Genomic DNA, 22,788 nt, shown 5'->3' with positions numbered 1-22,788 from the left:
GCAGTATGGGGGTTACCGGTATGTGGGAGACCATACTTGTTACAAGGGTGCTGGAGTCTGAACTTTGGTGGTCTGGTTAAACAGCAAGCACTCAACCACTGAGCTATTTCTACAATCCCCTTCCCCCACTGACTTTAAAAATTATCTTTTGGAATAATAAAAACTGAATAATGTTTTGGGCAGCACACAAAGAAGTGATGTTTCATACATGCCCATCATTCCACTTCATCTTTATTCATCCTCTACTGTCATTTCTTTCCTTTGCACTTCTCTTGCTGGTCACCTGCCTTCATCCCCAGCTTGTACCATATTTATTTTAATATTTGATGCTATGTTCCTATATATGCCAAAAGTGGATTGGCATTGCAGAATGATATCTATGGAACAATTTGGTGAATGTTTTCATAGCTATGAATCTGTATATGGATTTTTTATATTATCTGTTGTAGCATACTATATCAAATAGATAAATTTGCATGTGATACATGTATATGTGTGTGCCCACACCTGCATGTATGGAAGCCAGAGGTCAATAGCATGTACTTTTATTGATTTCTAGCTTATTTTTTGAATCATAGTCTCTCTGAATCAGGAGCTCACCAATGGGTTAGACTGGCTGATCAGTGAACTTCTAGGATCCCTGTCTGCTTTCTAGTGCTGAGATGTCAGGCATGTGTGATCACCCTTGACTTTCTTTATATGAGTGTTAGGGTTGAAGCAAGCACTACTTACCCTGTGAGCCATTTTCATAGCCCCTCAATTATATAGTTGAAACGACAATGTTATGTTTAATATTTTTATGTATTAACAAATGGTAAATTTTTATTTTTATTTTAAAATGTGACTGTCCCTCTTGCTATCCTTTCAGTTTTGTCAGCCTGGTGGGTGGCATCTGTCCAGAGAGCGGAAACAGCCAACATTCTTTGTGGTGGTCCTAACAGATATCGACTCAGATCGACATTACTGCTCGTGCCTAACTTTCTATGAGGCAGAGATCAATCTCCAGGTAAAGAAACTTCCCTATCCAAGGATGGGGATAGATGGCATTACAGAATCTTTTACAGTCAATATTTGTTATTGTTAAAATTGAAAATTTCATGCTGTCCTCTAAAAAGCTTGAGGATTGTATATGTTTAATGTTGGAGAAGGAGCAATGAAATAGAAATTGGCAGTTTAACTGTCCTAATTTAAAATAGTGGTCATATTTGAATTAATGTATCTGTGAAGTAGTTACTAAGATTAGTTACCTTTGGTGGTAAACTATCACAGTTCTCCTACACATACTTCATGGGACACAATTTATCACAGTGTTTCACATTATTGTTACTCTCTGAAATCCATATCCAAGCACTGAAGAAATTTACAGTCCCTCCTCTTTTAGACCAGTGATTAAGTTCCTAGTTTTCAGGCAACTAGTTTAATTTCTCTAATTTAAGCAGAAATATCAATGACAAAATGTTGGGCTATTTATGGAAGTTCAGGGATGAGGAATGAGCAGGGGTTCATATTCTGAGTGTGAGGGATAGTCCCTAGAAGTGACATTTATGCCCTATTTTAAGCCACTGGCACTTTGTGGAGCTTGATATCAATCAGTATAACTCCACCCTAGTTGCCCTAGAATATTCCATCTCCCCTGAGTGCTTCCTGACACACACCAGAACTTCTGCTTTGATGTTTCAAGTGGGTTTCCTCTTTGGTAGAAGTTAAGAGTCTTATACCCACTCATGTGAAAGGGAGTAATAAACATGACATAGTTTCCTTAGTGGTGGTGTGGTGCCAGTAACTTGTTGGTTCATTTGGCTCTTATTTGATAATATAGAAACTGCACAGAACTTTGGAGTTATTAATAGTTGTGAGCTGCCATGTGGGTGATGAAAATTGAACCCATGTCCTCTGGAAGAGCAACCAGTGCTCTTAACCACTAAGCTATCTCTCCAGTCCCCTATGTCCATATTCTTAATAACTCCCTTGAGTTGTCCAATGGAAACTAAATGATAATTTGACTTCTCCCTCCTCTCTTCTTCACATGCATTCAGCCCTCAGATAAGCTGATAGAAAGGCAGTATATTAAAACATCATTAAGTAAAACAGGATTGGTAGGTGGATATATGCTTATAATTCCAGAATTAGCAAGTCTGAAGCAGAAGAATTGAGAATATGGAGATACCCTGAGCTACATGGTGAGGCTGTCTTAAAAATAAAAAGAAGGAAAAACAGGAAGGAAAGAAAGAAGGCCCACCAACTAAAGTAAAAAAAAAAAAAAAAAAAAAAAAGAATACTTCCTAAGTATGTTCCTTCCAGTAGTGTCCAAGGGTACACATTTGGATGCATTTTATATCTGTTTGTCCCTTACTGCTGGTGTTCATTTGTTAGACTGTTAGATTGTTATAGTTGCAGGTTCTTTTTTTCAGTTGCAACTAATAAATATTCCAAGGAAGGTAATTAATATATATCCCGTTGCTTGTCACTCATGGTCCCCTTGATTTAGTATTTAGTGTTGACTCTGCCTCTGTCTTATTAGTCAATAGTTGACTTTTTTGTTTTTTGTTTGAAGCAGGGTTTCAATGTGTAACTTTGGCTGTCTTAGAACTCACTATGTAGACCAGATTATACTTGAACTCATAGAGAGCCACTTGCCTTGACCTCCCAAGTGCTGGGATTAAAGGTGTGTGCCACCATGCCCAGCTAGTAGTTGGCTTTTTAAAATTAATTAATTTTTCATATAGAATATTTTGGTCATGTTCTCTCCTTTCTCCAACTCTTCCCAGATTCTCCTTACCCACCCAATTTGATGTTTTTTTCTCTTTTTCCCTTGCTCTTCCACAACGCCCTCCAAAAATTAAGATCAAATCAAAACAAATACTTTTAAATAATCACAAATAAAAGGATCTGTTTATGTTTGTCATCTACTCCTGGACAAGGGGCCTGCTCTGGAGTGTTGTTGATACACCCAGTGACACTCCACTGGAAAACTGATTTTCCCTTTTTCAGTAGTTATCACTTGTAGATCCCTTCTTAGTCAGAAGTAGGATTTTTGTGTCTGCTTTCTCCTTCTCCAGTGCTCAGATTTTGTCTGGTTTGAACCTGTGTAGGTCTTGTGTATGTTGTCACAATCTCTGCAAATTCATATGTAAGTATATCAGCACTGTTGTATCTGGAAGACACTGCTTCCTTGGAGTCACCCACCATATGTGGCTCTTACAATCTTTCTGCTGTCTCTTCCACATAGATCCCTGAGTCTTGAGGGGAGGGAGTCAATAAAGGCATCCCATTTAGGGCTTAGAGCTCCAAAGTAGCTCAGTCCTATACATTGTCCAGTAGTTCAATATCACCTGCTCCAAAAAGAAACTTCTTTGATGAGAGTTGAACAATGTTCTGTTCTGTTCTAATAGCAATATATCATTAGGCATGATTTTATAATGGAAGTAGGTTTAGCCCTAGACCCCATGACTTATCTCAGATTCTTGACCACTTTAGAAGTGTCAGGTGTGGGTTTTATCTCACAGTGACAATTAAAAAAAAAATGGTTGGTTACTCTCATGACATTAGTGCCACTATTATACCAGTATATCTTGTAGGCAGGTTACTGTTGTAGATTACAGGGTTTGTAGCTGGAGATATTGGTGATGGCTTTTCTGTTAGCATGTAAAGTACCTTCCAACAACCTAAACTCCAGTCAGTAATGCTGAAGCTTCTAGTTGGGCACCTGCTTGCTTTTATCATGTTCAGTGACATAAAACTGTGTCATAAAGAGCAACCAATAACCTTGGAAATAGCCTGTGATGTTTGTGGCGGGTGGGGGGCTTCTATAGGACCCCTTTGGCCAATGACTCAACAAGATATAACTCATTCTTAGCACTGGAGACTTTATTTGGTGGCTTAAGATGTCTAGTTAGCACATTGTTTCCTCTATTATATGGTGACTCCATTTAAATTCTTTTCACACATGTTTATATTTTAGGAACCTTCTACTGTGGTATGTTTCCATATGGCTTTTCAAAAGACCTTTGATGTTTGTTGTCTTTTCCCATGTTCCCTCCTGTACCCTGTCATCCCACCCCCACTTCCCATTTAATCCTCCTATTTATATTCTTCTTTATGTCTATATAACACTATACTCTCCTTCCTTGGAAGATCCTCTCTTCCTTGCTGATTCCTACTAGCCACCTGGAAGATGGAAAGACCTCTCATGCTCTTATATCAGTAGGATTAAAATTGTGAAAATGCTATCCTAACAATCTATAGATTCAGTGCAGTGACCATCAAAATTCCAACACAATTCTTCACCAAAATTGAAAAATCAGTCTTCAGCTTTATGTGGAAATTAAAAAGTCCAAGATATCTAAAATGAGCTTGAATATTAAAAGAATTGCTGGAGGATATCACCATCCCATAGAGCTACATTAACAAAAACAGCTTGGTATTGGCATAAAAACAGACATGTTGAACAATAGAATTGAATTGAATACCCAGACACAATTCTATACACCTACAGACACTTCATTTTCTACAAAGAAGCTAAAAATACACACAGGAAAAAATTGCATCTTTAACAAATAGTCTGGTCTGCTATATAACTGCATGGAGAAGGAAAAAATAAATTCATGTCTGTCACTCTGCACAAAACTCAACTATACATGGATCATGTACCTCAAACATAAGGCCAGATACACTGAATCTGAAATAAGAGAAAGTGTGGGATAGCCTTGAACTCATTGACACAGGAGAGGAATTTCTGAACAGAACATCATTATCATAGGTACTAAGAACAACAACAATAAATAAATGGGACCACATGAAGCTAAAAAGTTTCTATATAACAAAAGATACATCATTCAAACAAATCAGAAGCCTACAGAATGAGGAAAAAAATCTTGGCCAATTATACATTTTATAGAGAGTTAGTATCAAGAATAAAGAAGTTTAAAAAAAAAAAAACCTCAAAACTGAACATTAAGAAAGTAAATAACCCAAATTAGAAAATTGGGTTTTAGAACTAAAGAGAGAGTTCTCAAAAATTGAAACACAATTGGCTGAGAAGCAGTTAAAGGAGTGTTAAGGGATTCATATAAGGTCCCTCACAGAAGGGGGAAGGGACAAGTTCTCCAGAGCACATGGGAAGTGGGGGCAGGCAGTGAGTGGAGAGGGAACTAGGAGAAAGAGAAGGGGAGGGGAGGAAAGCACATGGGACTAGGATGATTGAGTCAGGGAAGGAATAAAAGACAGAAAACAGAGAGTGAGGGAGGGAGGGAAGGAGAGAGAGAGAGAGAGAGAGAGAGAGAGAGAGAGAGAGAGAGAGAGAGAGAGAGAGAGAGAGAGAACATAAAAAAGGGAGCAATTATAGGATTGAAGAGAAAACTGAACCTAAAGAAATGTCTAGAGACCTACAAGGCTGCCGCCAACTAACAATTTGAGCAACAATGGATGGAAAGGCTACCATAAATGCCCTTCCCTGATAGTGAGATCAACAACTAACATATCCACTGTCATGGAGCCCTCATCTAGTACCTGTTGGAAATAGAAGCAAACACCCACAACTAAACTCTGAGTTGAACTAGAATCCAGCTGCAGAGGGAGAGGATAAGACCAGGCTGCAGAAACACATAGAGATAAGTGACCTGAACAAGGAGGAGCTAATGGGCCCCCCAGACTGATAGCTGGGAATCCAGCATGGGACTGACTCAGACCCCCCTGAACATGGGTCTCAGCCAGAAGGACTGAGCAGTCTAAGGGACCTCAGACAGTGGAACTAGGATGTATTCCTGGTACACAAAAGGACCCTGCAGGCACATCCCCCATGGAGGGATACTTCCTTAACCTAGAGACAGGAGAGAAGTCCTAGTCCCTACTTCAAATAACTTGGTAGATTTAGATGACTCCTCCTGGATGGCATCACCCTACATGTGGAGTGGGGGGGGGATGGGATGGGAGGGGAGGGTGGTCGGGTGCATGTGAGGAGAGGAGGGAGGGGAGGAGGGAGGGAGAGGGAACTGGGATTGGTATGTAAAAAAAAAATAAAAAGGATGGTTAACATCTTTAGCCATCAAAAAATGCAAATTAAAACTATCTTAATCAGAATGCCCATACTACTACTACTACTACTACTACTACTACTACTACTACTACTACTACTACTACTAAGAATAATAAAATGGAAGTACATGCTGGTGAATATGTGAGAACAGAGGAACACTTATTCATTGCTGGTGGGAATACCACTATCAGAATCAAGGAGATCCCGCAAAAAGCTTAACAATTTAGCTACTACCAAATCCAGCTGTGCTACTCTTGGGCATATAATCAAAGGGCGCTACATCCTTCTTGTTCTTCCTTGTTCACTACTACTCTGCTTTATTCATAATAGCCAGATATTAGAAACAACCTAGATGTTCACCAGCTGATGAAAGGATAATGAAAACGTGATAGATTTGCACAGTGGCATATTGTTCAGCTGTTAAAAAAATGCAATTTGCAGGTAAATTGATAGAACTAGAGACAGTCATTCTGAGTGAGGTAACTCAGAGTGAAAAAGGTCATTGTTCACCCTTTCCCCCCTTTGAGAAAGAGACTTACTTTGTTGCCCTGGCTGGCCTGGAACTTGCTATGTAGATCAGTCTGACCTCACATTTACAGAGATTAACTGCTTTAGTTCCCCAAGTCTGATATTAAAGGTGTATGCTACTATGCCCAGCCAGTAGTTGACATTTTCCTATAAGCAAAGTTCTCTTATCCTCTGACTAAGCTAGGGGCTCATGGATTCAAGCCTTTTCTCCTTCTTTTAAGAAGCCTATAATTCATTAATGGCTTGTATTATTTTCATGATCATGTTCTCTCATATCTGGCCAGTGGCCACTTGTAAGTTAGGTCTCATTGGGTTTGTGGGGTGCTTTTTCATGTAAACACTTTAAATCTCTGTCATAAAAAGCTCTAATCCAATTCTTAGTCTTCTCTAGCACCAGCCCTGAAATGAGACATTTTATTAGGGAGCCTTGTCTCCTCTGCAGAGGGTAATACTGGAAGCCATGGTTTGGGCTCTTGTGTGCTTTGAATCAGTGTCTTACAGCTTCCTTTTCATTGAGCTCAGGTGTTTGTGCACTTGTCATTTTAAAAGGAACACACACACACACACACACACACACACACACACACACACACATATATATATATATATATATATATATCTTTTAAAGCTGACTTTAAAAAATTTAAAGCCTGATTTCCTTTTGAGCTTTTTCAATCCTGAAAATATAAACATGTTATCAGGATTCTGTCTTTGTGTGATGTATTAGGTGCTGCTGGAGTTGTAAGCCTCCTTTTCTGTGTTGGAAACAAACTATTGTCATTTGAGATTGTTCTGAATGAGAGTATAAACCATGAGGTAGAATTTGGAGAAGTAAACTAAAAGACATTCCTTTTTAGGTCATTAGTAACATTATTCTCACTTTTGGCACTGTTTTTAACAAATATGTTTTTCTTTTATTTTTGGATCATATTAACAGTTCAAAATAGATCTTAACTCATTTGGTGTGAATTACTTCATACAAAATGTACTATGACACATTGCTTGGAATACTGAAGAGAAGGAACTTCAGGACTTACACTATCCAAAATAAAATTGTGCAATTTAAAAATATTGTCTTATCATTTAAAAAATACAGTAACATGTTCAGTAATCATAAGCAAAACTTTGGCATTAAATTTTTAATAACATGTTTCCTAAATTATCTAACTAGATAATATGAACCTTGACTTTTTTAAAGAGTAAATTATAATATCCGATTTTTATTGTTTAGATTAAATACATATATCTTATATATGTTTTATATATATATATGTTCTTTTCTTTAGGTTTGTATCTAGGTTTTTAAATGTGTTTTATATCTCTGAATCAATAATAATTATTAAATTCTCAGTAAAGAAAGACTTTTGGTGTGTTAGCAAATTAATTGCCATTAAAGAAATGGAATGGGAATTAATGAAGATGATTTGGGGAGATAAGATGAAGAATGAAAAAGAGAAAGACACAGAAGCCATAAGACATTCTTTTGTGTTGTTTTTTTCAGTGGGTATAAAATTTGGATATGGAAGCAAACAAAAAATTCAGATGCAAGAGTATCTCAAAGTACTGTCTGAGTACTATTCTATGAAAAAGATAACGACTGAGTACTGCCGAGTTTTTAAAAATCTAACTAGATTTTTGAAAATAAAGAGCTAAGAAAAATAGCAATCTGAGCAAAAATTTGGAGAGAAGAAACAAAGATGAGGTTTTATGATCAATTAAGGCTTGGTGTGTTCCAGATACCATGCCAAACGCTTGGTAGTGATTTATCTCATACCACTATATTTAACTCACATCAGTCTCATCTTAGTCACTCTGTTACATTCTCATTTTACACATAATACTAAAAACTTAACCCAATATAGTAAAAGGACTTGACTTTTTCTGTCTGTCTGTCTTGAAGAGTGAGATACTAAAGAATACTCCATAGCACTAAGAGATTACACCATTGTGTGATTGATTCAAGAATAAGAGAAATGATGGGCATGGAAGTTACAGTTGAGAAGCACAGTGGAGCGTGTAACATATCAGTATCTTACAATGAAAGCATGAAGTTGGTGGGAGTCTGTCCTTGGGTTCTGTTGTTGTGTAATAGGGTCCTATTATGCTGGTCTTGTACTCTCCTTGTGTTACAGACTTTTGAGTCTTGGTTTAAGGACAGAGCATCTAATGAACCTGTACATTTCAACAAATGCTACTAAGCACATGGGAGGCTAATATGAAGAAACAAGAAATTAATTCATAATATTATAAAACAACTCTTAAGTGATTAACGAAGCACCCAGAGAACCGAATGGATAAAGAAAGTGTGGTACATTTACACAATGGAGTACTATTCATCTGAAAACAAACAAACAAACAAAAACAAAACAATGAAATAGATAGAACTAGAAAAAAACTATCCTGAGTGAAGTAACCCAGACCCAGAAAGAAAACACAGTATGTACTCACTCATAAGTGGATATTAGATGTAAAGCAAAGGATAACCAGTCTGCAGTCCCCATCCCTGAGAAGCTAGGTAAAAAGGGGAACCCTAAGAGGGACACACATGGAGGGCCACAGGAAGGCAAAATAGTTAAGATCTCCTGGGTAAACTGGGAGGGGAGTAGAAGGGAGGAGATTGGGGATGGGAACATGAGGGATCAAGAAGACTGAGTTGGGGAGGCAGAGGGGGAAAGCAATGAAAGAGAGATCTTGTTAGAGGGGACATTATGGCGTTAGAAAGAAACCTGGTTATTGATGTTTAATAAGGATCAGGAGAAACAAATAGGCCAAACAGATGTTTTCAGGGAGAAATAACTTACAACATAGACAGATGAACACCAGCAGGTTCCTGGTCCCAAGGATGCCTCCAGATGTCCCTGCGCTTCAAGCAAGCAAGCTCTCAGAGGCTCCTCCTCAGACTTAGTTCCCCCAGGTAACACCCACCCGTCCCCACCCCCAATGGGTGTGGTCTGTGCAGACAAAGTGAATATCTCACTACAATTCCCCTTTTAGGCTAAAGAAAAGATTTAGGCTTGATACAAAACTATATACAAAACAGTGAATAACAAGTGTGCTCTAAGAAAAGGAAAATCGAGAACATACAAACTTAAGACCTAACTTTCTAGTCCTAGTGTGAAGTCGAAAAGGGATTTACAATAGAGTTGTCCTAAGCTGGAAAGCTTAAATCTCTCTTCCTAAGAAGAGAGAATAATAGTTGTAATAGTTTAATCTTCAACCTCATCAAAGACCTTAGAAGGAAAATAACAATACTATGGTCGGCAGGAAGTACAGATGAGCAACTTCCAAATGATGCAGCAAGGACATAAACAGCATGCCACCTGGACACAGCAACGTTGGTGCAGCCAGTTTTGGCTAAGGCCTAGAGTACCTGACAGACCACAACAAAGGCTAGGAGGTAGAAAGGCTGTCTTACCCTGACTTGGCAGGGTTCAGCAGTCTTCTATGTTTATCTCCTGCAAGCATATAGGACCAAATCAGTGGTTGAGGTGGGGGCAGTTCTTTGCCCAAGAGGCCTTAGCTGAAGCAAGGATGGACTCCAGAAGGAGCCACAACAGTGTCCAACATTTTTTCGGGAACATGCATGGTGCTGTCAGGAGCAATAGTGTCTCGTGTCAACAAAGTACTAATATTAAAATTTTTAAATGCCATGTTCTGGAGGTCTATGAAGTATTTGAAGATTAAGCATCTATGTCTGACTAATCTCAAAGGTACAGGAAACATGGGTGAAGATAATCTGTAATACTCAGGAACCTAGCTATAACACTGATGGAAACTTCCCTGAGTAAAGCAGGGACAAATACCTAAGCAGTATAACTATGTATGTATATATACATGTAAATCCCTAAAACAGAAGTAGAGTAGAAATGTTTAGACCAGAGGTAGAACTATAAAGTGCAGCATGATAAAAATATCCTAAATTGTGTCAATATACAAAAATGTCTTGAACATAAGTAATATGGTAAGTGAACATAGAATATGGTAAGGATTTTGTGCAAAGAATATAACTGGAGATATTTTCACAATATGACAAAATATACAATTTATATACAATTCTTGGAAGGGAATAAAAACTTAATTTTACAAAGGTTATCTCATATGAGAATCTATAACAGTGTAAGCTGTATAATACTGATATCTCACTATTACTAAAATAATTCACAAGAAAATACCCTATCCCGAGTCTAAGCATCACCTTCCATATCTAACCCTAAGAAGATGAATATTATTCCTAAATGCCAAGAGTAGGGAAAGGGGCATCATTATCTTAAGATTACTTCCTGCTGAAATGGGATGATGATTGCTCCATGGGATCCTGTAGGAAGAAAATTTTTAGCAACAAAATTTTGACAGGACTAGCTGTAACATATGTTGTTAGTCTGCGTGGCAGGAAATGCTTGACTGGAGTTCTATTGAAATTCTTGCCAGGATGTAATAAGGTGCACCATTACATCTAGCTAGTCAGCAGTTGTCTTGAGCAAAACAGTCTCAAACTGGTTTTAGTAGTCCAGATGCATCAGGTTGAGTCAAGAGGAAATGAAGACATGGGGCCCCATCTTCTTTCCAGAGAGTTCAAAGATTGCTGTTAGGAATTGTTATTATTCCTTGTAGAAAACCTAAGCATTGATATCAACGTAAACTTTTCAAGTTTTAAGGTATGCATATAGGGAAAGGCAACAATAAGCATTAAAATATATATGAGAAAATTAGGATGAGAATATGAGGGATCAAGAAGACTGAGTTGGGGAGGCAGAGGGGGAGAACAATGAAAGAGAGATCTTGTTAGAGGAGACATTATGGCATTAGAAATAAACCTGGTTCTAAAGAAATTCTCAGGTTCCACAAGGATGATCCCAGCCAAGATTCCTAGCAATAGTGGAGAGGGTGTCTGAACTGGCCTTTTCCTTTAACCAGATTTGTGATTACCCTAATTGACATCATAGAACCTTCATCCAGCAACTGATGGAAGTAGATGCAGTGACCCACAGCCAAGCACTGGACTGGGCTCCTGGAGTTCAATTGAGGAGAGAGAGAGAGGAGGAATTATATGAACAAGGGTGGGGGGGGGGGCAAGAGCATGATGGTGAAAGCCACAGAGACAGCTGACCTGAGCTAGTAGGTGTTTAGGAACTATGGACTGGCTGCTGGGGAACCTGCATAGGACTGAAGTAGGTAGGCCCTCTGAATGTGGATGACAGTTATGTGACTTGATCTCTTGGGGAGCGTGGGGGGTTGGGGGGATTCTAGCAGTGGCACCAGGACCTATCCCAGGTGCATGAACTGGCTTTTTGGAGTCCACTCCCTATGGTGGGATACCTTGCTCAGCCTTGATATGGGGGGGAGGGGCTTTCCTGCCTCAGTTTGGTATGCCAGATTTTGTTGGCTCCCCAAGGAAGGCCTTACCACTCCTGAGGAGTGGAGAGTAGGAGGAGGGGAGGGAGGGAGAACTGGGTTTGGTATGTAAAATAAAAAAAAAAATTTCTAGGAAAAAATTAAAACAAACTTGTAGAAAAAGAAAAGAAATGCCTTTCATGAGCTGTGTAACCTTAGCAGGTCACTTGGACTCTCTAGACATGATTGTTAATTTGTACAATGAACTAGACATATATTTATAGGACCTTCTGTGGTATTGTTTGTCATGGTAATTTCCTAATTTTAAATATATATCTAAGTTTTTAATAATATATTTAAATTTTAAGTATATATAAATTCCTACCTGAGTAATTCTTAAAGAATACTACACCTGCATATAGCATACTAATTGGAGTGGTGTCCATTGTAAAATTAATTGTATGATATATATATATATTCATAGGCAGATATACTATGTCTTTAAGGAATGTTTGAATAAGCTATGTTTAATTGTAAACAAATGCTTTGGTGTATATTTCTAATTGATGTTGAAATCTTGATCTTTGAGGTTAGTTTGTTATCCGCTTTTCCATTAGGAACTCTGGGAAAATATATGTTATTTAATATAAGAACTAGGGAATTTATCTGGAACATGGTGATGCACACCTTTAATTCTAGCACTGGGAAGGCAGAGGCAGCTGGGAGCCAGTCTGGAGCAGCTCCTGGCAGACCTCTGGAGTTCAAGGCCAACAGGGCTACCTAGTAAATTCCATGACAGCCAGGGCTGGGTAGAGAGACCCTGTCTTAAAAGAAAAAGATTTCTATAGTTCATCTAATAATACAGTGTTTTGCATTAGAAAAAATAATCACATTTTATTCTTAATTTTTTCACTAATCTTAGCAGTGAAAGGCAAATTTAAAAAGGATCATTGACTCCACAAAAAATTCATAAATCTATGAGGAACTAATTTTAAAATAATTAGTCATGCTTGAAAGATGACATACATGATGCTCATGTCATGTTTCCCATCTCTCCTGAAGGATTGCGCTGATTTTTCTCTTCTCCTCAAAAGTCAAATGTTATCCTAATAGTATTTCTCCCAGTCTTCACATTTTACAGTCATTCCTAAATTTTCTTATTATTTTTTATGTAATCCAAAGAATTCTCAAGTAATCTAACAGTTGAAACATGAATTACTTGTGTTGTTAGAATAAATGATGAGCAGAAACATGTGGCTATGCCAGTGACCATATCTCTTAGTTTATGCTTATTAATTCATTAATTCTGACTTACTAGCTATTAGTTAATGAGCAAAAGTTGTTTTAAAGAGTATATTTAGTAAAACTTATGGAAATAAAATGTGCCAAAAATTAAAACACTGAAATATCATCATCATTCTCTGATATTAAAATTAATGTTCAGATTAATTTTTCTAAATTATGATGATGAAATAGGCACAAATTTTAGTTCAGTGTATTTAACATAAAAAATTAGTCCATGTTGCTATTTTCGTTAAGTATATGTGGATTAAAAGTAGTAAATCTAAATGGCAGTTATATAAGGGTGCATTGAATTCAAGCCAGTCAAGGAACAAAATGTGTTACATTTTGAAAGCTTAACCTCTTTGGCTTCCCTTACTGTTGGATTTCTCTTTTTCATTTTGCTTCTTCCTGTTTTGATTATCTTTTTATGTTCTGATGATCTGTTTATCTTTTTAAACCCCAGTTTACTGCTGTGGGCTTTACAGAGTCCCTTCTCAGACATGTGACTCTGACCTCTAGTTCTAAAACTGTTTTGACTTGTGCTGTTTGTTCACCTGTGTTGCTCTTAGCATTTACGTGACAATGAATTTCCTGGCAGTAGAGGTGGTACCCTATCCTTTTGTGACAGGTGCTATGTGGCTAATGAGCTACAAATGTTTAATAAATAAACAGACACTAACATATTGGTCTTTACTTAAAAACCTTTAGCCCTTTGTTTTAAAAATAATACAAATGTAAATATTTTAGAAAGTTGTTTTGCTCTGTGTGTACATATATTTTCATGTGATCTATATCAACTATAGTCCCACGGCCTACAGGCATTTGAAATACAGTCTTCTAGACACTTTTCAAATTCAAAGTATAAACAAGCATAATACAGGTAATCATACTTTCCATATAGATAGCCATTTAAAAGCTTGTGTTTATGTATATATTTATAGTTATTTTTAAATTGTTTTATAGCCACTATTTCTAGTAGTGTTTTGCAATTCTTTTATAAAAGAGGAAGACAAAAAGAGATTGAAAAGGAGTAGAACTCACATATATTGTTTTTGACATATGTAAGATACATTGCTTCCTTAATATTGTTCATTCTTTTATTCTGTTCTCCCTGCTAGTTTGCTAATTTTCTTTGTTAAAATAAATGGCTTTACTCTCAATCATAGTTTAAAACATAATCTTCTTTTTTTTTTTTAATATCCAGATTCTATCCATCCCCAAACCCTGTCTGAGACCCCACTTTCAAGTAGTCTCCTCCAGTAACCACACTACCATTTATCTTGTTTGAACTACCAAGTAGATTTGTAAATAGCCTTCCTATTTCTATTTTTGCCTCCTTACAAGCTATTCAACTCTTACCATCAGATTAATCACCTAAAAACAACATTGTGATCACTCTTCTTTAGTGCAAGGCATTCAGAACAAAAACTCAAGTGTCATCCTCTGAGCTCTGACTAATCAGTTCCTGGCTTCCACTCCAGTTACTAGCCAGTCCTCCAGCTGCTGAGACTGCCCGGGTCCTTTGCATTTGCCTCTCTAAATGTCTGCTTAAATATCCAACCAGCTACTTCCACCCACCCCCGTTTCAGATATCATCTTCTTTTGCCAATTACACTCATACATAAACATACAGTGCCTAGAACATTCTAGATACCAAATAAAATAATGCTAAATGGATATATATGCCTTCAGCCATCTTTTCTAGTCTTTTCTAGTTATACACCAACTTTTCAGCCTCTGCAATTACCATCTGCTTGTTAATAAATTAAATTAGATGTTTCTCTATCCTTTATAATGGAATATAAACTCTGAAGTCAGACTTTAGTTTTAAGACATTAACTTTGAAAAATTCTTGACCTTTTCATATTTCTGATTTGTTCCATAGAACATACTAATAATAGTACCTACCTTTGAGGGTTTTTGGAAGGGTGTAATGAGATGTAGTTAAGAATAAAGATCTTGGAGCTGGAGAGATGGCTTAAAGGTTACAAGCACCCAGCTGTTCTAAAAGACCTGGGTTCGATTTCTAGCACCCACATAATGGCTCACAACTGTGCTAGGGAATCCAAAGCCCTCTTCTGGCCCCCATGGGCATTGTATGCACCTGGTGTACAGACATACATATACATATAAAATTAGAATAAAGTTTAAAAAAATGAGAGAATGCAAGTCTCCAGGGTTTGAGATTTGGAATCTAAGCCATTATTAAATCTGTCACCTAGAACAGTATGTGACATATAGTCGGAGTTCTGTAGGGTTTTATTTACTTTAGCTTTTATAATGAACTTCACACATTACTTACATTTTAAAATTGTTAAGATTTTCTATCTTCTCGAATATAAATATCTGAGGAAGAAGATAATATTTTAAAGTGAACCATATTTATTACATCATTTCACTTGTAAACATATCTTTGATGGATGAATGAGTGGATTGATTGATTGACTTGGTTGGTTTTATGAGGCAGGTTATTTGTCCTGGATGATCTGAAACTCATTATGTAGGCCAGAGTTGGCCTCAAACTCACAGGAATCCACCTGCCTTTCTCTCCATATGCTGATATTAAAGACATGTTCTACCATGTTTGGGTGATTAAATTCAATTTTAAAACTAAAATACCTCCAAGATTGTGTTGTATTTTTTGTTGTTTCCATGATAACACCATGGATCAGTTGGTCCAAAGTAGTGCCATTGATGATCATCGCCACATCCCCTTTCTTACTAGGAATCTCATACAGAAGTTTCTGAATCTGTCTTTCCTTCTGCATTTACTAGCTGATCATCTCTGAGACATCTTTGTTCATCAATTATAGACAGAAAACATATTTCATTTTTATTTTTCAGAGTTGTAGAGTAATGCCCTAATTACTTTCAATAGTGGTCATGTAAAATTATAAACATGTGATTTTTATATATTTGATGGGTTTTAATAATCTGTACCTTCTATTCATTTTGATACTACTAATCTTTGACAGATTCTTTACTTTTTGATACAATAAGCTAAACATTGTAATTTATTTTGTACATTTCTTGACCCTGAAGTAGAGTGCCATTTCTCCAAGGAATTTTGTTTTCTTTTAATGGATAATAACATTTAGTAATCTTTTATTGTATTAATGAGTTATTAGCATTTTTATAAAGCATAGCTTGGCATTGCCACATAAAAACTATGTTGGCTGATCTGATTTTGTTTTATATTAACAATAGTCTAGAGCAGTGATTCAGAAAATGTAGTCCCTGTGTCACCAGGAAACTTGTTACAAATACAAATTGTCAGACCCTACCTCATACCCACTAAATGAGAAATGCTATTGGTGGAATACAGAAATCCTTATTTAGACAAGCTCATAGTTGTGCTTTTTGATTTACACTAAAGTTTGAGAACCGAAAGCTGGGAGTAGAAGGCCCTATCTTGTTTATTAAGTCTAAAAGTATTGTATGAATTCTAGGGCAGTTGTGCAGTGCCCTGTTGTCCAGCACCCTGTCTGTGCAAGTCTTATCTTTGTGAAACAGGAGAACTAATGGAACAGATGTCAACAAGATTAGCCTATTTATAAACAATAAGCATTATATGCACCTAGCCTTCAAAAGACATAGGACATATGTGCAAGTGTTTTAATGACAGCTTTTTCTAGGTGTGTGTATTCCAATAATGTATTATGTTTGTGGGGTGGGGGGCTAATAAAATCAAAAAGTGCTATATGCTATGTGTCCTCTGATAGAATTTACATATCAGAGTCAGAAATCATTCTGTAAAGACACCCGTTTTAACTTAGCTTTATTTATTGTTTCTAAAATTCTTTGGTTAGAAGACCCTATAGCTAAATGATATCTGTCAACTTCTAGGGAACACTAGAAAGTAATGACTTGTAAGAAGTTTTTTGTTTTTGATGTGGCCATAATTTATAGCAGCAGCATCTTTCTGGGTCAGTACGTAGCCCTACAATTGAATTTCCTCCCTTGCTAGTCTGTAGACTCAGGAGCTGTGCTATTATTGCACAGACAAGACTGCAGTATATTGCCATTACCAGAGGAAGTGTGTACTTGTGAATCCAGTATTTTCCAGGATGGACATTGCCTGAAAGGACCAGGTTTTTATCATGTGAACATTCCATTGTAATTAAATAATCATTTGGCAGAAAATTAGGAATCTTTTCAGGGGAATTTTGTAGCATAAAGGATTTTTGCAACTATTTAGACTTCTCCTTTTCTAATTCTGGAATGTTGAAAGTCTTTGTTTTATTAAAGAGACAGTGTAATAGGATGTGGTAAGAAATGTATTTCAGAAAGGAATTTAGAACTAAATTTGTTTTACTTTGTTTCTTGAGACAGGGTTTCTCAGTGCAATAGATAAAGGTATGCATTCCGTTTTTTAGAGAAGAATCAATGTATAAAAATTAGTTCTAGCTGATATAGTGGCACATGCCTTTAATCCTAGTACTCAAGAGGCAGAGCAGGCAAATCTCCATGTGTTTGAAGCCAGCCTCGTCTATAGAGCTACTTCCAGGACAGCCAGGGCTAGGCAGAGAGAAACCTTGTCTCAAAAAACCAAACCAAACCAAAAACAAAAACTGAATGTTTAGAGAAATGTGGGAAGATTTGTAGGATAATGTGGTATTAGTAGAAATGAACATAATAGAGAGATGTTGAATGCAGCATTTACTCTGGTATGAAAATCAAGCATTAGGGTACAACAAACATGTGGCTGGAGTATCCAACCTGAACACTAGTATTAACTTCCTGAAGCTAGAACTTCTCAGCTATATAGAGTCATCACACGAAATCAGTAGAGTACCTTTTAGCATTGCATTTTAGGATGTGCTTGAAGTGCAATAGTGTAATACCCTTCGGAAATGCATTTATATAACAGGCGTTAATTTAGCCCGTGCAGAATCATGAGGACTATAAGCATAACAGGACTATGTAGGGTGGAGAGTCTCACATAGTTGATGTAATAACCAGTAGACACAAATACCTGCTAATAGATAAGGTATGGCAAGTGATTCTGATGTAGATAAAAGATGAAATGGGGTCTGAAGAGATGTCTCCATGGGTAAGAGCACTGTCTGCTCTTCTAGAGGACCAGGGTTCGATCCCCAATACTTACATGGCAACACCTGTAGCTCCAGTACCAGGGGAGCTGATGCCCTCCTTCTGGACTCCTCAGTCACTAGACATACATGTGCTGCACAGATCAAGCATGTGGACAAAACAATAATGCACGTAAACAAAAATTAAAAACGATAAGGTGACCTTCCAAATCAATGCAGGATAATTCAGTAAAAGTATTTACAGTAAATTTATTGGGGCATACTGAAATTTTTAAAATCCTTTTAGTTTAGAAGACTTAGAACGTTGAGCTAGATAATGTAACAATATTTTACAATATCAAATACTAAATTTCAAAGTATCAAAGTATCAAGTTCATTTAATTTCCTGCTTTTTTTTTTTTTTTTTTGTGAAAATTTGTTCACTGTTAAGTATACAAGCCAAGCAGGATTTTCATGTCTATAATTCCAGAATTCAAGAAACTGAGGCAGGAGGATTGCCATGAGCTCAGGCCAGTTTGAGCTACATAGTAAGTTTAAAGCTATCCAGGGTTACAGTGAAACCCTGCCTCAAAACGAAACATACAAACCAGTGTCAATGATAATTATTACACAAAAGAGTTTAACCACAAAATGGGAGAATCATTATTTCCATGGCCTGATAAATTATTTGAAAAACATTATTGAAACATATTGTCTTAGGAAAAATACTTTATTTTATCTAACAATTGTCTGCATTCATTTTTTTCTTCAAAGTGAGATTAAGACTGTTTCTTAAACTGGGGACATTTTTTGGGGTTGAGCATAGGTCCTTGTGCATGCTAAGCATGTGCTCACTAGTGAACTTCATTCCCAGCCTTTGGGGCACTGGTTCTTAAAAGTCAGTTAGAGGGATTAAGAATAACAGCATTTCAGGATTTATAAAAGTAGATCTCAAAATCTGTAAGAAAAATCAGTGTAGAAATGTAAAATGTGAAGTTGTTTTTACTTAATATTGATTTACATTGTATTGATGCTTTTTCCTAGTTAATGATTGGTGGGTATTTAATGAACAGCTTTAAGTAATGGCTACACATTCTGTTTTGTGTTTTGGTTAAAGTGGTCCAATGATCATTTATTTGAAATGGCTATCTGCTTACTCAAGTTGTCTTTTAATGATACTCTAGGGCAATTATCACAATCTCCTAAAAATGTGGATAGGTTTATCTGTTCCAGGAATTTCAGTCATTTTTGCCATTTTGAGTTTTTTAGTAATTCATGAAAGCCATGATTCATTAAGTGTAGGAATTTTGGTAAATTAATAATCATTACTTTTCTATTATTTTTAAGGATTTCAGAAATCAGCTAGACCCACTTTATTTGTACTTTGTAACAACCAAAATCTTTGTCTTTCAGGAGTATATGGATCTTTTATATACACATAGTTCCCTTTAGATGTTTGCATTCCTTGGACAACTAACTTTTGGTTGTCATACTAGAAACCAAATGGATTCTAAAGGGGAGTAAAATATATTTTCCTGGCCTCTAAGTGAGGAAAAAAAGATTTCTCTTGGTGAAATACCCATTATTCTAAGAAAATTTATTCTTGCATTTATGCAGTGAATAAATACCAGGTAATAACCTCATGGCCCCAACCCTTACTTTAGGAGCTTGGTGATCGTAATTGAACAAAACAGAATTCTGCTCTGTGTTTAGTTCAGTGGGAGAAACATGTCAAAAGAAAAAGGCTGAGATATTCAAAATTGTTAATGTGTTAGATAGTAATAATAGCATGGAGAAGGAAAATAAGGAAAGGAAAAAGGAAGAGGGATGTTAGACTGCAGTTTCAAGTAGAGAGGGCAGCAGTAGCTGTCAGAGCAGAAAGAACAGGAACACAGACATAGCTTGTCTGTGGATAGCATTCTAGGCAAAGAAACAATAGGAACCCTGGTAGATGGGACCATTCCTGATGTGCCTGAAGAGCATCCAGGAATAGTAAGGCTTAAAAGAATAAAGGAAATGAAAGCAGGCTGTTGTACTAATCCAAACAAGATATAAGCTCTCTATTTGGTGGTAGCTGTGGGAAAATTAAGATTTCAGGCTATTTTGATAGTTGGATATGGGCCATAATTGAGAAAAGAATGTGAGTTTTGCTACATCCCCAAAAAGTAGAATTGCCATTAATAGTTACGGACCATTCACCATAGGAGAATGACGTTTAGGAAGAAAGATTATGTTTTGACCATGATTGAGATGTCAAGTAGACAACTTGCATTTTGTGGCATTTGGGGAAATGTTGAATAGCAAGCATAATAAGCAAATCTGATGTGTTAGTGAGCCATACTGGAAAGCAAGAGAGCATAGGTCAGGAAAGGAAGGTTTCGGGAGGAATGAATTTAAGCTGGACTTTAGATACTGGAAAAGGGACAGGAAAGGGGCTTTAGTTAGAGGAAATATTCCAGAATCTCAGAATATTCATTAACAGATCTTAATGTTTCATTAGTTTGCTCTTCCCCATTCCCTTCTTAACTTTCAGTGTGTCAGAGTCTTGTCAAACAGTAAGTACACAGGAATTATTTGTGGACTCAAAACTTCTTTTAAAGATTTATTTATACTCTTTGAAGGTATTCTTCATCTAGAATAATGTGTTGGGTCTCTTGGTGGTGAAGCCCAGCTTCTGCTGGCATCACCTTGGGCAGCGAGAACTTGGAGCCTTGGATAACTTGACAGAAGCCACTGGTACTTGCCATCTCGCTCACCTTGATGGTTGGATAGATTGTGCATTGGCGTGCTTGTCATGATACCTCTGCATGCTGGTGATGGTTGGATAGAATGCATGGTGCTTCCCTCTGTGCTCAGGTCATGGCACTGGCAATGTGTTTATGCCACTGACATCATAGTGCAGCCAGTTGTTGAATTTCTTTCTTTCTGCTTGGTGATGTTTCAGACGACTACCCAAGTTCACAGTCTCCCCTAGGACCTCTTCTTTTGCTGTTACACAAAGTACTAGAAGTGGGATTTGGCCACCATAAAGTTGAGTGCAAAGATGCACATGCTAACGGTGTATCCTTCTTGGGGTGGGCTCGTGCAGCACTACACCTTGTGCTTTGCCTCCTATGACTTGTGCTCACAAGCTATGTCCGAGGCCTTTATGGAACTCAGTTTTGCCTTTGCCCCAACTTAAAGATTTGTTTTTGTTTTATGTGCATGGGTGTTTTGACTACATTTATATTTATGTACCTCTTGCCTTCAGTGTCATGAGGCTAGAATAGGGCTTCAAATCCCCTGGAACTGGAGTTACAGACAGTTGTGAGCCACTGTGTGGATGCTGAGAATCTAATTGGGGTCCTCTGGAAGACCAAACAGTGCTCTTAACCTTTAGCACTCCAAATAATATTTTTGCAGGCTTATTAAGTAGTAGTTAGTTGTTGAAACTTAGGTGTGTGCTTTTTTTTAAAAAAATTGTGGTAAATCTACTTTAAATTTTAACCACTTATAAGCATACATTTTCATGACCCTAATCACCAAGTTTTGCTTCCTGTACAAAAATGTTTTCTTTTTAAGGCAACTGCTATTGTTGTATGTGAGCAGAAACACTTGACAACTCAGTGTGCTTTATTTCAAGAGGACTAAGCTTTCTGCAGGCTTTAGAATCCCCATAGGAAAGAAAGATTGGGCCAGAAAAACAGAAATGAAAATCAGTGCCTTATTTCTAAAATATACTTTTCTCATTCTTTTTAAGACCAACTTTATACTTAAATAAGTTACATTTTTAATTGTTTGGGTCATTATTTAAGATTAACTTAAACATGCCTTACCTTGATTCCTCAGAAAGGAAACACTCAAAGTTGGTGCATATATCTGTAAATAAATGAAACAAATGTTACTTACTTTGCCATTTCTTGCCTAATATTTGTAATTAATTTGGATTCTTATGAATTATCTGTAAGGTGTGTGATTTGAATATATTGTGTGAATTGTGAAACTAGGAAACTTTGTACATTGATTGTAATTTCTCTTTTTCCAGGGAACAAAGAAAGAAGAGATTGAAGGTGAAGAAGTGTCTGGTTTAATTCAACCTGCAGAAGTATTTGCTCCCAAAAGCCTCGTCTTAGTATCTAGATTAGACTACCCAGAAATTTTTAGGGTAATGAACTTATAGTTTTCATTTTTAATCTATATTATTATATAAACTGATTTTAAATGAGCTAAGGTGACAAGATTTTTTTTTAATTGGAAATACTGTTAGATTGAGTTAGTGATTCACCAATAAACTAAAAATAGTGTGACATGAAGAAACAAATTTGTGTTGAATGAAAGCAATCCCTGAATAAGTTAACATAATTAGTTACACTAATGAGTATAATGTTTGTTTAAAATAGACCTCATGTTACATGCAAAATTATAAATCATAACAACAATTTGACTACCTTCAAGAAACTTAAAATGCACTCATAGTATAGTAACTATGAACATGTTTATTAAGTTTGTGGAGTTAGGTTACAGTATTATGTGAGATTTCAGATAATTCTGATCCTGTCTTTAAAATATTGTTTACTGCCAAGCCTGATGGCCCATCTTTAT

The 22,788-nt window shown here is 36.7% G+C and overlaps 1 protein-coding gene across 4 annotated transcripts in view; it reads left to right on the top strand.

Annotated features, from left to right (window-relative positions):
- Positions 1-22,788, top strand: part of Sbf2 (SET binding factor 2) — a 319,861-nt gene that overhangs the window by 117,201 nt on the left and 179,872 nt on the right. For all 4 annotated transcript variants that reach the window (XM_051192671.1, XM_051192670.1, XM_051192673.1 and 1 more), the window contains exons 3-4: positions 869-1,006; positions 22,232-22,351. In XM_051192671.1, coding sequence (XP_051048628.1) covers positions 869-1,006; positions 22,232-22,351 — 258 coding nt within the window. The remainder of the gene's footprint in view (positions 1-868; positions 1,007-22,231; positions 22,352-22,788) is intronic.

Source organism: Phodopus roborovskii, unplaced genomic scaffold (assembly GCF_943737965.1).
Source record: "Phodopus roborovskii unplaced genomic scaffold, PHOROB, whole genome shotgun sequence".
Lineage (NCBI taxonomy): Eukaryota > Metazoa > Chordata > Mammalia > Rodentia > Cricetidae > Phodopus > Phodopus roborovskii.
The sequence above is the reverse complement of the archived record's forward strand: the minus strand, read 5'-3'. Positions and strand labels throughout refer to the sequence as shown.